This window comes from Oryza glaberrima, chromosome 9, assembly GCF_000147395.1.
Source record: "Oryza glaberrima chromosome 9, OglaRS2, whole genome shotgun sequence".
In the NCBI taxonomy this organism is placed as follows: Eukaryota; Viridiplantae; Streptophyta; class Magnoliopsida; order Poales; family Poaceae; genus Oryza; species Oryza glaberrima.
Window position 1 is genome coordinate 15,266,249 of NC_068334.1, and position 14,629 is coordinate 15,280,877.

At 42.1% G+C, this 14,629-nt stretch overlaps 1 protein-coding gene and 2 pseudogenes across 1 annotated transcript; 2 read left to right on the forward strand and 1 right to left on the reverse strand.

Moving 5' to 3' along the window:
- The first annotated feature begins 597 nt into the window (after window positions 1-597).
- On the forward strand, window positions 598-1,941 carry LOC127783787 (uncharacterized; annotated as a pseudogene).
- On the forward strand, window positions 1,942-4,780 carry LOC127785451 (probable glucomannan 4-beta-mannosyltransferase 4; annotated as a pseudogene).
- A 7,754-nt stretch (window positions 4,781-12,534) lies between these two features.
- On the reverse strand, window positions 12,535-14,389 carry LOC127784034 (protein TIFY 10c). The gene is made up of 5 exons (XM_052311212.1): window positions 14,038-14,389; window positions 13,788-13,938; window positions 13,377-13,567; window positions 13,173-13,230; window positions 12,535-13,055 (listed from the first exon to the last, which is right to left on the reverse strand). The coding sequence occupies exons 1-5, from the start codon at window positions 14,216-14,218 to the stop codon at window positions 12,938-12,940; spliced, it is 699 nt and encodes a 232-aa protein (XP_052167172.1). The 5' UTR covers window positions 14,219-14,389; the 3' UTR covers window positions 12,535-12,937.
- Between the last annotated feature and the right edge of the window lie 240 nt (window positions 14,390-14,629).

Consider the following 14,629-nt stretch of genomic DNA (forward strand, 5'->3'; position numbering starts at 1 on the left):
TAAGGAACACAGTAGAGGAGGCTTCGCTGTTAAATTTTACATTTTGGATTTTGGTTTGTTTCTCTATTTTTTAGCTCCCTTTTTTTTACATATTTTGATTTTCAGTTGTGTTATCTTTTTTTTTGGAGCTTCAATTTTAGAGATCTGTTTTTTTTTACATTTTAATTTTCCATTGTTTTCTCTATTTATTTTTTGAGCTCCAGTTTCAAAGACCCGCTTAAAATTGGGGTGCAAGCGGGTTCCCCGCGAATCCACTTATAGGTCAAAATAAGCGAGTTCACAGGTTAGTTTAGCCTATAAGTGGGTTTTTGTGGGTAGCCGCTTGTACCCTTAGCTCAAAAGCATCTAGACTCTAGACTTGAGTTGTTTTTCCTAAATTTTGTGCTGTATCGTTTTTCGCTGTGTAATGTTTATTCTAGGGTTAATATTTTTGAGATCATCCAAAGGATCTAGGTGTTCTTAATTTAATTTATTGACTATACTTATACGAGCTTGGAAGTATCTAGAGGATTGTAACCATGAAAGCAGAGCGTAGCTAGCAGGCTAGCTGCAGGCTGCATCTTATCTTTGTTCCACGTGTCAACATTTTGTAAGTCCATGTGGACCAATCAGGTAGGAGAAGACAGGCCAGCTTAAGAAGTTACTGATCTGACTATCTGAGATTGCACAGGGACACGTGGCTGATTTTCATATGAACTAACCCTAAATAATCAGTGAGCCTCGTGGCCCAATCAAACGCCTCATTTCCACCCCTGAAATCGTATATAAAGATTACCTTTCAGGTGACAGGTGGGGCCCCAGAAATGAGGACAAATATCATTCATAAATCCTAATCTCGGGTACTGTAGAGCTCCCCCCGGGATTCCGCGCCCCACCTGCTCGACAGATTGCCCACCCCAAGCAGCTAGCCAGGTCTCCCCACGGCATCGCTCCACGCGGCAACCGGGCTGCCATTCTCGCCGCGCCCGCCGTGCTGCCGCCCTCCCAGCTCGCCAGGCTCTGGGCGTGGCTTCGCGTTCCCGCCGCGCTTCGCACCTGGCGTGTTCCTTTTCTTTCCGCTGGATTCCGCAGGCGGCGGCGGAGTAGCTCGCCGGCGCGCGTACCCGAGGATCGAGGCCACGGCGAGGCACGGCGCGAGGAAGGAGAACCCCAAGGTCAGGAACCGCCGGCTGCAGAAGAAGGTACGGTTCAATTCCATCCACCCCAGCTCAACTGCACAAATCACAAATTAACCACCAGTCGCTCTTCTGCTCACAACTCACATGGTTCTTGCCGCCGCCGGCGCTGCAGTTCAATGGCACGGCGACGAAGCCGAGGCTATCCGTGTTCTGCTCCAACAGGCAGCTCCCATGCTCGTCGACGACCACAACAAGAAGATCCTCTTCTATGGCAGCACCCTGCAGAAGGCCATCTGCGGTGACCCTCCCTGCGGCGCCGTGGTACGCCGGCCACTTCGTTCCTCCCCGAATTTCACCTAGTAATTAAACAGACACTGCTCATTTGTAAGTAATAGTAATATCTTGAGCTGGCTTTGTTGCGACAGGAGGCAGCTGGGAGGATCGGGGAGGAGCTCATCAGGGCGTGCAAGGAGCTGGACATCACCGAGATCTCGTCCTACGACCGCAACGGGTTTGCTCGAGGGGAGAAGATGATGGCGTTCGAAGTTCCGGTCTCGCAGTACGGCTTCCTGCCAAGATAGCAGCAACAAATTGTTAGAGATAGAGATGCATTGCTGTAGATAGGACAGTATAGTGTAGTGATGAAAAATGAACTGGAAACATGTGAATTGGTGGCTGTGTGTTACTGTGATGCATCAGTTTCCTGGAGAGCATGCAGTTAATTCATGTTTCACAGAAGATATTTTCACAATCCATCATTATTTTCTATTTAGAGTTAGAGCTTAAAATATGATTTTGGTTTCTTTACTTAGATTTTGGTCAAATGCAGGATCTAGTGGAGCTTGAGTGCATTGATTGGGCGAGAAAAGAAATTAACATAAAGTATGAAATCAGAGATAACAGGAAGGGATACAAAGCAGGAGCCTTGAAGAAGGGCATGGAACATATCTATACCCAACAGTGCGATTTTGTTGCCATTTTCGATGCAGATTTCCAACCTGAATCTGATTTCCTTCTAAAAATAATACCATTTCTTGTGCATAACCCTAAGATTGGTCTGGTTCAGACACGTTGGGAGTTTGGTAAGCAAGTATTTTCATTGTTTCATTCCAACCTTGTGAGGGTAATCAAATTAAATAGCGGTGCTTCAGTTGTTGGTCTGATAGTCCGATTTATGTTTCTGTTGAATTGGTCACTCAACTGTTATATGTATTGCTTGTCTACTAAACTCTCAGATCATGTTCATCAAATAGACTGAACTATGAAGAGCTTATAGCCTTATAGCACTAAATGAAAATGGAAGGAAGTTTATCGGAAAAATGGGCACATCCAATGTTGCACCGTTTTAAGTTATTAAAAAGTAAATTTTGTCGGGTCCCAGAAAACCCATAATTTGGATATAACTGTTAATTCTCTGATGCAATTTGTTCAAGTTTTCAATGGGTAATGTGGTGTTATTTGGTTATTTTAAGTGAGAATCTTTGTTCATTCTGATTACAGGCTGTTCTGCCCTGGCCTTTGCTGGGCAATTTTGCAGTGAACTATGATGTTTGCCTTATGACAAGGATACAGAAGATGTCACTGGACTATCATTTCAAAGTAGAGCAGGAATCAGGCTCATCTATGCATTCATTCTTTGGGTTCAACGGTAAGATCCAATATCAGAACTACTTACGTGAACTAATCATGCCTGGTCCTAACATCACTGATCTGCCTACAGGTACTGCTGCTGTGTGGCGGGTATCAGCTACTATTAACGAAGCAGGAGGTTGGAAGGATCACACAACTGTGGAAGACATGGACTTGGCTGTACGCCTGTACGGGCAAGCCTCAAGGGATGGCAATTCCTGTATGTTGGTGATATAAGGGTATGTATTTGTGAGGATTGTATATGTTGATCCTTTAATAAGCATATATGAATATTTTACCCTGTTTTAATAATGAATCTTGAGCAGGTTAAGAGTGAACTCCCAAGTACCTTCAAAGCCTACCGACATCGGCAGCATAGATGGACTTGTGGTACTGCCAACCTCTTCAGAAAAATGCAACGGAAATTGCCAAAAACAAGGCAAGCCTTCTTCAATATGACAGAATGGAACATGTTACAGGATTGTCATGCAATAAGTTTCTTTACCCGATTATATGTGATTCAGGGCGTATCTGTATGGAAAAAACTTCATCTACTCTACAGCTTTTTCTTCGTAAGGAGGGTCGTCGCTCCCATCCTGACCTTCCTGTTCTACCGTGTTGTGATTCCGCTGTCTGTCATGGTCCCTGAAGTCAGCATTCCTGTCTGGGGGATGGTCTGCATTCCCACTGCCATTACCATCATGAACGCCATCAGAAATCCTGGGTAAGAATGAATTCTTCCTGCAGAGAATGTCTCTCAATCTGCCCATCAATTTTCCAAGATTACAGATTTTATCTAATATATACCAGGTCTCTCCATCTGATGCCTTTTTGGATTCTATTTGAGAATGTCATGGCCATGCACCGAATGCGTGCAGCTCTAACAGGCTTGCTCGAGACCATGAATGTCAATCAGTGGGTGGTTACTGAGAAGGTTGGTGATCATGTAAAGGACAAGCTTGAAGTCCCTCTTCTTGAACCATTGAAGCCAACAGACTGCGTCGAGAGGTAAAAACATTACTTACGATCATACCAGTTATCCTCTGATAGCAGAGCAGTGAAAAACTGAAAATTCATGCCTGAAACTACATGTCTATCTGATTTTTCACCCTTGCAGGATTTACATTCCTGAGCTCGTGGTCGCGTTCTACCTCCTGGTATGCGCGTCTTACGATTTGGTGCTTGGAGCCAAGCACTACTACCTGTACATCTACCCTGGAATTTTTATAATTTGGTCCTTTTAAAAAACTTATTTCGCAAACAAACCACTGAAAAAACTTATCCCAGAAATGGTCCTTTTTGAAGCGCCAAAGTGGATGGCGCTGTCATCGTGGCGGGGGCGGCGCTGAGGTGGCATGTGGAGCGCGCTAGAGTGGCTGGATCCGCACGCCACGGTCCTTCCCACTCGCACCTGGTTGCTTCAGAAGACAGAGGCTGCCGGATCCGCGCGCCTCTGTCTCTCCCGAGGACGGGGGGCGGTGGATTTGTGCGCCGCCATCCTTGCCCCTACACTTTACCCTTTCCGACAGCGTGAGGGTATGGAGGTGGAGCGGTGGTGACACAAGGATGTGCAACGGAGAGTGGGGGGAGGACGGACGACATTGGCGGCGGTAGGTGGAGGGCGGATGGCAGCGGGGGAGTCCCGCGCTGAGCGCGGGCGCAGGTGGAGTGGCGGCCTCATGGGCTAGGGTTTGGGGTAGATGTGGTTGTTTTTTCGAAACAGTCCCTTCCTTTTTTATGTTTACAACGCTATCCCTAGAAGTGGAATTTTCTCTTTTTCGTATTGTATTTCTGTGAAATAGGAGGGCTTTTCCGGAAGAAACGCAACGGGTGTTAACCGGTCCAAGGACATATGAGATATTTCATACAAATATGTGTAGTTTTTTTTTTTGCAAAATTGCCTATTAATGAAAACCGGTTCCACCCCGCAGTGGAGACCGGCACGCATGCACACCCCACTTTGCCCAAAATTAGGATTGACTAGAAAATAGGCGCACCAGTTGGTGCGCTTTAGTTTATGGCCCGTGAGTTCATCTACAACATAGATATTTAAATTTGAAAGTCCATGAGCTAGTTTGATATCTATAAAAACCATGCATTCAGATGGACCTCCTAATTGATTTTAATTTTGTATTTGGTGAAACATAAGACGAATCAAAGTAGGATACTCCATCTGCCCCCTAATTAGCGCCCACAATAAACGCAGTCGTAGGTTTCAGTGCCCAACTTTGACCATCCGTCTTATTTGAAATATTTTTATGATTGGTATTTTTACTGTTATTAAATGATAAAATATGAATAGTATTTTATGCGTGACTAAACTTTTAAAATTTTTTCATAAATTTTTTAAATAAGATGGACAGTCAAACGTTGGTACGGAAACTTATGGCTGCACTTATAATGGGACGGAGGAAGTAGTAATTTATGCTTGTCATTAATTTTGTTGTTTAAGCCCATGTTGTAGTGATTTAGCAAAATCTGACAGTTTTGCATTTTACTTATAATATATTCCTCCATCTCGGTCCCAAAATAAACGGGCTTCTGGCATTTAAATTTTCATCTAAAATATAAAATCTTCTATAAGTTTAATAGGTGCAACCGTATAAGGCTGTTAATCCAAAAAGAGATATTGAAAGGATTAACCAAGCAAAGCCTTTCCACCAATCAGCATGGATTAGCTCAATAGCGGCTGGTAATTATGCCAATCAGGAGTGGTCCTGCTTGTTTAATGTGGGCCATTTCAGACTTTTGTCTTCCAGCTTTGATTGGTTTTAAATTTGCTAGATACTTTTATATTTTAGAACGAAAGAAACAATGTACAACAAATATTTAAAATATGGTTCTTCAGAATGTAAAGTTGGATCCGATCTTTTAGATGGGTCATTTATTCTTCTATTTATTGTTTCTTGTAAAAATATAGGATATTAATGATGACACGTCCTTTTCGCCAATTTTATATTTGTCTTTTTGACTTATAATGCAATATATTCTATTTATCCAATAATTCAAAATACTCCATCAATTTTTAATAGATGATATTGTCGACTTTTAAATGTGGTGTTTGCGTATTTGTCTTGTTAAGAAAACTATGCAAGCATCATTTATTATCATTAAAGATTTTTTTAAGTATAATTTATATATTTTCAATAGAACAAATGATTGAACGTAATATCTAAAAGTTAATAGCGTCATCTTTTAAAGAGTAGTGTTTTTTTATTTAGTTCTTGTTTTTTTTTTCATTTTCCTCCGCTTTTTACATGCTGAATTTATGTTCGCTCCTAGCCTCCTACTCATGCGATTTACCGGAGAGTAACACACAACGTACGCAACGGTGTCACAAATCCGAGAAGCTACAGCGTGTGTTAGCAGCTACAGCGTGCGCTCGGTGTGCCTTGTATTTCGTAGCCAGCTAGATTGTTCCAGAGGGAGTGAAGGATACGGACCAGAGCCAGTCGACGCACCAAAGAGCAACATATAATCAAACTTCAGCCGAACGGTTTTAGAAGATATGATGATGATGATACGTGATCGAACGGTGCAGGAGAAGAGCCAAGGAAACACGTGGCAGATTCTCAGAGGGGTAAAGCTTAATTCCTAGGACGCCACGTGGCCCAATCACTTGGCAGCGTTAGAACTTTGCAATCGGTATAAGAGATTGGCGCACCGGAAATCGCCCATGAAAGACGCCGCACGAGGGGCCTCATCGTTTGCCCTATGGCTTATAAGCCAAAGCCAAAATTTAAATTTTAAAACTTAATTTTGAATTTGAATTTGATTCTTTTTCAACATAGTTTTTTTTTTCAACTTTGGCTTTTCAACCACTAAGAATATATATATATATATACACACACATATATATATATACACACACGCACACACAAAAGTTTTATTCACATATCATTTTTTAATCGCTAATAAGTCGTTATAGGTTATAATAAGATTAGACCAACCGATGGGGACCGAGGAGCCAACAGCAGCTAACGTACACGTGTAATTAAGTAGGATATCCAAAAAAAAATCTAAAAACGGAGAAAAACGGGATGGTTAGGGCTGTCATTAGCTGATAATGATTATCAGGAGGTCTCTCTTTCTCGGGAGCGTATCCTATGCACACAGGCCCTCACATGTACACACCGTGTACACCAACTAAAAATTATCACAAAAAATTCTAGGAAAATTCATACATATACTTTCAATAGTATTACATCTACGTGTAAAGTCGCATCTTCAAATTCATTCTACATAGAGAATAACAAAAAAGATAAAATTCTGACAAAATTGCAACCTTAAAACTGTCAGATTTTTTGTTTTTTTTGTTACGGCTAAAATATAATGAATTTGACGTTAAGATTTTAACCCTAGGTGTAATACAATTGAAAGTATGTGTATGATTTTTTCTAGATTTTTTGGTGACATTTTTTAGTTGGTGTGCACGTGTGTACACGTGAGGGCCTGTGTGCATAGGATATGTTGCCCTCTTTCTCCTTGACGTGCTCGTTCTTGCTATCATCGCTCAAAGCTTCACGCCAGAGGTTGGTTACTAGGTAGGCTGGGTTGAAGGGGAGAGGAGGAGACCGCATCACAGTGGGGCATCCATGCATGCCCTTGCGGGAGGACGAGTTTCTTCGCAAGGGCACGCCCAGAGCTATACGGAATGGAGGGAAATCTCTGATGTGGCAACTTGTGGTTATACGAGACGTACGTATAGACACCGTGAATAGTCTTAGCAATAAAGCATAGCATAGCGGGCAGCAGCTGGTACGGCCATTAGTCACGAGAAATGCATGCCACTATACCTGACGAAGCCAACTTTAGACCTGTTTAGGGGAACTTAAAATTCTGAGAAGCAGCTGCTGAGAAGCTAGCTGGTGAGAATCTGAAGAAGCTGGGAAACCCAGCTTCTGGCTTCTAGCTTATTTTTTAGATTCTACAACTACATATTCTTAGAATCTGGGTAAAAAGCTAGACTGTTTGAGGAGCTTCTGACAAATAAAGATTCTAGAAAAACCTGCAGCTGCTAAAAGCTCTCCAAACATACCCGTGATCACCAGGCCAGCCAACCATCGGTTTGCATTGAACGGAAGCAACAACTTGCGTTTTGTCCGCTTATGGAGCGTGCGGGCGCACATTTTCCTTGTTTAGGGACCATCGACCGATCGATCGAGCTGTCCTTATCCCCCGCGACTTTATGTGAGCCATTTTGCCCCCTTGTTACTACTACTACTAGCATTCATGCTCGTACGGTTCATGTCTTCCTCAACGTCAAGGTTGTCAGTATCCTGATTCGTATCTTAATATCTAACAATACTATGATTCTATCAAGCCGAAACGAAACTAATCCCACCTAGTATCCTAATTTTCATAGTATATCGATCCTACTATTCATTACTACACGATCCTACGAAATCTTAGGTGGTATCCCGATTCTACGATCCCTACGATACTACAAAATATTATTTAAAATAACATGGTTTGAAAATAATGTAAATAAACATGCTCAAATTTATATAAAAATCAGTTAAATATATCAAACCAACATGGTTTCTCTTGATAAATGTCTCTATTTACATGATATATATCATTACTATAATTTTTAATATATAATGGCTATATATAATTAATATAAATATTAATTAAACTTTGAAAAAAAGAAATCTTATAGTATCTTGATCCTATGATACGATATTACTTTAAAGAAAACGATACTGCCTAATATTCCGATCCTGACAACCTTACTCAAAGTGCACCACGAGACGACGCTGTACTCACCGGCCGGACAGAAATCGATCGACAAGTTAGCCAAATTCGTCACACACACAGCGTTAGCGGTGTGTTACCGAGATATTTTTTGTGTGCTCAGTGATGATCTGTCTGTCTCTGCTCACCACTGGCAGGAAGGTGTGTCTAGTTATTTGGGTGTAAAATTTATAAAGTATACAGATACATATTTGAAGTATTAAATGTAGATTAATGACACAATAAATTACAGATTCCGCCTGTAAACTGTGAGACGAATTTATTAAGCATAATTAATCTGTCATTACTAAATATTTACTGTAACATCACATTATCAAATCATGACCTAATTAGGCTTAAAAGATTCGTTTCACAATTTACATGTAAACTGTGCAATTGGTTTTTTTCCCACATTTAATATCATATGCATATGTCCAAATATTTAATGTGACGTTTTTGATCAATTTTTCTATCTAAATAAGATCTAAGGCAACGACCAACCGCACTGAACTACTACTGGTGTTGTACTCCTAGATGGAGTAACTCGTAGCTGAAAAACGTGACCGGTGGTTTTTTTTCCCCTACGGCGCGATACGGACGATGGTCACGTTACCATCAGCTCGATCGGCGGCTCGATCACATTCTGACTTTCTCAGATCACAGCAATGGTGATCCGATACCTTGAACCTCGCGTTGCCACCTTCTTTGCAATGCGGATTGTTAACTGTTAGACTCAAAATTCACATGCTCCCGCCCCTGAATGGTTGACATGGCACGGTAGGAGGCTAACTAAATAACGGAAAATAAATTAAAATTATACATTTCTTTCACCGATTTTACAGGAATATACATATTTTTAGAAGGAATTGGTAGAAATATACCATTGTCGCAGAGCGGGAATACGAACTCGCAGTGAGTTCGTAAGGTGAGTGAGCAAATTCATAACGTGTTAGTGATGTCATCACGAGTTTGCACGATGAGTGTGTGACTTCATGCGGAGAAAAGTTAACTCGCGCGATTGAGTAGCGAGAACGGCCAGGGCGAGCTCGCCATTAGGGGGGGAGGGGGGATCCTAATGGACGAGCGATCGCCCGGAGACGGGGGTAGCGATCGATCCCCTCCCCCCTCCCTCCCTCCACCCCTCCACCTGGTTTCCTTTGCACCGCATTATTTTCCTATTTTAGTAAATTTATACACCTAAAGTTTATACACCTCAAGTTTACACATCTAAAGTTTAGAGACCAAAAGTTTACGACAAAAGTTTATATATCCGATTCAAATTTGAATTTGAATTCAAATATTTTTTTATAATAGTATTTCTATACATCTAAAGTTTATAGACCTAAAGTTTATAACCCAAAAGTTTACATATCCGATTCAAATTTGAATTTGAATTACATCCGATTCAAATTTGAATTTGAATTCAAATATTTTCTATATATAGTATTTCTATACATCTAAAGTTTATACACCTAAAGTTTATAGACCCAAAGTTTATAAGTCAAAAGTTTACATACCCGATTCAAATTTTTTATATATAATATTTCTATACATAAATTTTTCTAACTTTTTGTTCTTTTAAAAAAATTTGTGTGGTGTACTGTAATAGAAAGAAAAGAAGGGGAGGAGGAAGGAGAGAGAGGAGGGAGGAGTGTATCGTATAGGGGAGAGGGCGGGCGGGTGATCGCTGGGCGGACGGGGGAGCAATCACCCGCCAATTAGCATTCTCGGGGGGAGGGGGTGGTGCATGAATAGTTATCAAACTCGCATCGACATATATACCTTAGTAACCAAATAAAAAAACCATATTTAACGATGACATCAACACACGGTATTTATTAACAATATTTAGCCAAACCCGACATCTACTTAGAGCTAATTACAAACGCTTTAACCAGATTCAACATAATTACAACATGTCATAGTATTAACGATTTTTGACCAGTAAATACCTCAACCACCCATTTCTACACCTACCCTATTGCCATTCACGCGATACATCATGTGTCTCATTTAGTTTGCTTTAATTTCATTCAAGAGATAGCGTAGATTAAAAGTTCTACTACATTTTTTTCTAACATCTAATACAACTCTTAGGCGGCCTACGATATTTTAATCGACACAAACTCTAAGATGAATTGATAATCATAACAACGATGAACAATGAGGTTCTTGCTCACTGCTCAGTACATGTAGCCCCTAAAGAAGAGGTTATATCTACACAGACTGAGGCCATGTTTAGATGCCAAGTTTGAATCCCAAAAACGTAACATCGAACTTTTCTACACACAGAAATTTTTAATTTTTCCGTCATATCGTTCAAATTTCTTCAAACTTTCAATTTTAGGGTGAAACTATGAGGGTGTGTTTAGTTCCACGTTAAAATTGGAAGTTTGATTGAAATTAGAACGATGTGACAGAAAAATTAAAAGCTTGTATGTGTAGGAAAGTTTGATGTGATGGAAAAGTTGGAGGTTTGAAGAAAAAAGTTGGAATCTACCCAGGGACTGAAGTAGCTGAGCTCCCAATAATTTGCGTTTCATCAAAGTGAGCATGTGTTTCTTGCGGCCACGAAGTTATTAGTCGTCAATGATTCATGGCCGGTCAGGCAGGAGTCCGGACTCCGGACTAGACCAATCGCACGGCCCTTGGGCGATGAATACGGGATGAGAAATTTAACCGCGTTTGGTGCAATGGACCACCGATCTCTCTCTCTCTCTACCATAAAAATCCATAATCTCCGGTTGCCCGCATCTACCCCAGTCGACGACAAATGGGAAGTTTCCTGGAAGAAGCGGCAACGCCAAATGGCGTCTGATCGATTTTCCAAGGAGCACGGTGCCCTGATGGCCTGGGTGCAGGACTGAAGATGCAATTGCGGAGGCCGTACTCCCACGGAATATGTTGTCCAGTACTACTCCAGAAAGTCCAGATGATCCCTCGATGGAGGCAGAGGATGGAATGAGCTATGAGCTGTTTAAACTGTCCTTTTAATTAGAAACTATACCGATATATATGAAAAGAAAAGGGTCAGATTATTATCTTGTTTAGGCTTTGTTTGAGGAAGTTTATGGCCTTGTTTGGATCCTCCGAGCTATTAAATAGCCATCCGGAATCTTACTATTTAGGAGTATTAAACGTAGATTACCGACAAAATCGATTCCATAACCTCTAGGCTATTTTGCGAGACGAATCTAATAATGTATATTAATCCATGATTAGCGGCTGATTACTGTAGCGTCACTGTAGCAAATCATGGATTAATATACCTCGTTAGATTCGTCTCGCAAAATAGGCTAGAAGTTATGGAATGGGTTTTGTCAGTAATCTACGTTTAATACTCCTAAAATAGCAAGATTCCAATAGCCCTCCGGATCCAAACAAGGCCATATATGTTTAGGTTTTATTTGAGGGAGTTGTTTCTGGCTACTGATTCTCTTGTAATTTTCAGCTTTTCAAACAGTCTAGTTTCTTATTCAGATTTTAAGAATTCATAGGTGTAAAATGTAAAAAATGATCTAAAAGTCAAAAGCTTTTTTAAAATTCTCACCAGTTAGCTACTTAGAATCTCGAGTTTCCCCGAAGGGCCAACATGGTCTTTCAGGTAAGGAATTTTGAACGAAATGGATACTGCACTTGTAAAAACTAGCAGGGATCATTGGATCAGAGCAGAGGAGAAACTAGTCTAGTCTGATTCTTCTTTCAAAACATGCAAGCAAAGGGACAGCAATACCACAGTAGGGTTTAGCGTTGTGAATTTTTTTTTAAAAAAAATACATCACTCAGAGTAACAACTGAAATTTCTGATAAAAAATTTCAACATTTCTTAGCTGAATTTGAACAGGTTTTGCTGTTTTTAGCTAACAAACATGTTAAACCGGCATATGGAAACATGCATGTGCCAAATGCATTACATTGTTCGAACACATCTATAAAAGGGCAGATGTCCCAGTAAATTAAAAGACAAATATCTCTCTAGATTAAAAAAAAATAAGACACAAATATATGTCCCATATTAAACATATAAATCCTCAAGCAACAAGGAGCCAAAATAGTAACAATGTAATTTATACGGCGAAACCGAACGAGAAATGAAGAATTTGCACATACACAGTGTTTATTCCCGAAACATGGTGAGGCTGAGGTGGGTAACCAGCTAGACAGATATAAACTGCAGTGAGCATACGGCTCCAGCAGCAAACAATGTGGAGAACAAACAACCCGTGTGTGTGCTTATATATATTCCAGGATGCCAATGGTCAGGCAGAATTAACCACCAGCTTGATTCCTAGTATTGATTAAGTTCTTACTAGTAGTAATGTAGTAGTATTGAGTAATTATTCATGCTTTGAAGCTACGGGGGAATACACTAGCACTAGCAACCAGCCAACCACGCATCTCTTCCCCACAGATCACTTGACACTTGACAGTGAACTGTAAGCTAAGAGGTCATATCATATCTCCTGCTTTATTGTCATCTCTTGGCCAAACCCAAGCCAAGATTTGTCACCGTTAGCTTGCTTGGACGGTGCAGCGGTGCAGTTAGCTTGGTATGGAGCATTTGCATTCATCCTGGAGTGGTTGAAGAGCATGGAGAATTTTAGGGCCATAAACCTGGTCTGACAGCCAGTTTTTGACAGCGAAAGGCAAGTATTTCAGATAGAAGTTGAAAGCCACTCAGTTACCTACCTGCCCTTTCTCTTCTCGAGAAACCTATGGAGCGAGTTCCTCCTTGCAATCGGCAGATCTGTAACAAATCAAAAATCAGTCATTCGTTAAGGATTCCTACATTGTTTCACATGTAGTAGATAAATTTAAGCATAGTAGATGGAAATTAATTAGCACTGTGATGGTAAAATGTAAAACTGCAAAAGAATGAACAGTTGTTATTACCGGGAAGACTGTTGTGTGCGGGTCGGGGCAGGCTCTGCGTTGCCGCGGTGCCGGTGTTCTTGTCGACGCCATCGCCTGTGCTTACGATTTGTAAGAGATCCTTGACCTTGGTGGACGGGAAGTTCTCAAAGACGACTACTTTTCCACCGTAGAAGATGGTCAGCTGTTGAGCCTTCTCTCCAGCTGCCTCACTGGAAGAAAGAACCAAAGAGACAGTTGCAACCAAATTATCTCTACTCCAAAAAATTAAGTGTGTTTTCTTCTTCTTCTAGACATTGTATAAGGATGCAAGTTGCAAGTCAGGATAACATGTTTTATGTTCATTTTACTACTCTTTTTTAATGAACAGGAGAGAGTTTGTTTGAGATCGTGAGATGTCAGGATGCAGAGTGTACTAGAGATTGTTTGTACCTTGCACTTTCGTCGCTTTGCTGATCGGCCGGGGCCTTGATGAGAGGCAGCTCGTCGGCCGCTGTTTCCGCCGTGTTTGGCTCCACCTCCACCGCCGGCGCGTCGAGCCCCGACAGCAAGTTCATGGTGGTCGGCGGCGGCCGGAAAGCACCTGCAAAGACCAACACCCCATACGTGGTGCACATCTCTGGTAAGAAACAAAACAAGTCGCTGCTAATTTAATCGCATGACGAACACAATCGCTTATTACCTCCAGTTCCCACGGCGGGCGGCGCCGCCGGCGCCGGCCGCAAGCCGAGGCCGAGCCCCTGCAGCCCGCCGCCGCCGCCCTTCTTCTCCTTGAGAAACTGGCTGAGGAGGCTACAGGTGACGGCGAAGCTGGACCTGTCCTTCCCCGCCGCCGTCGCCGTCGCCGTCGCACGGCCGGCCATCTCACCACCACCACCACTCTCTCTCTCTCTCTCCTCCCCGACAAGCTCCCGTCTGGTTGTCTCTCTCTCTCTCTCTTCCCCGTTGGACTCGGGGCCCTTTAAAAATCCCTCTCGTTTGTCTCCGCCTCGCTCGTCGTGACGGGCGGGGCAAGCGAGGCTACCTACGAGCAGTAGCAGTGCAGACGCCTGAAACACGTGAGCAAATATCAAATGCTAATATAGTGTGGTGGTGGTGAGAGCGACGGCGACGACGACGACGACGACGCGAGGCGGGGATCGCGTCCGCGGGTGGTCCACAGCCGGCGCGAAAAGGTTGGAGGAGTACACTACAGCCCATTTCCCTTATTTACCGCGGGCCGTGTGCAAAAATGGCACGTTGCGTGCGAATGCGCGATACGTTTTTTCTTTTGC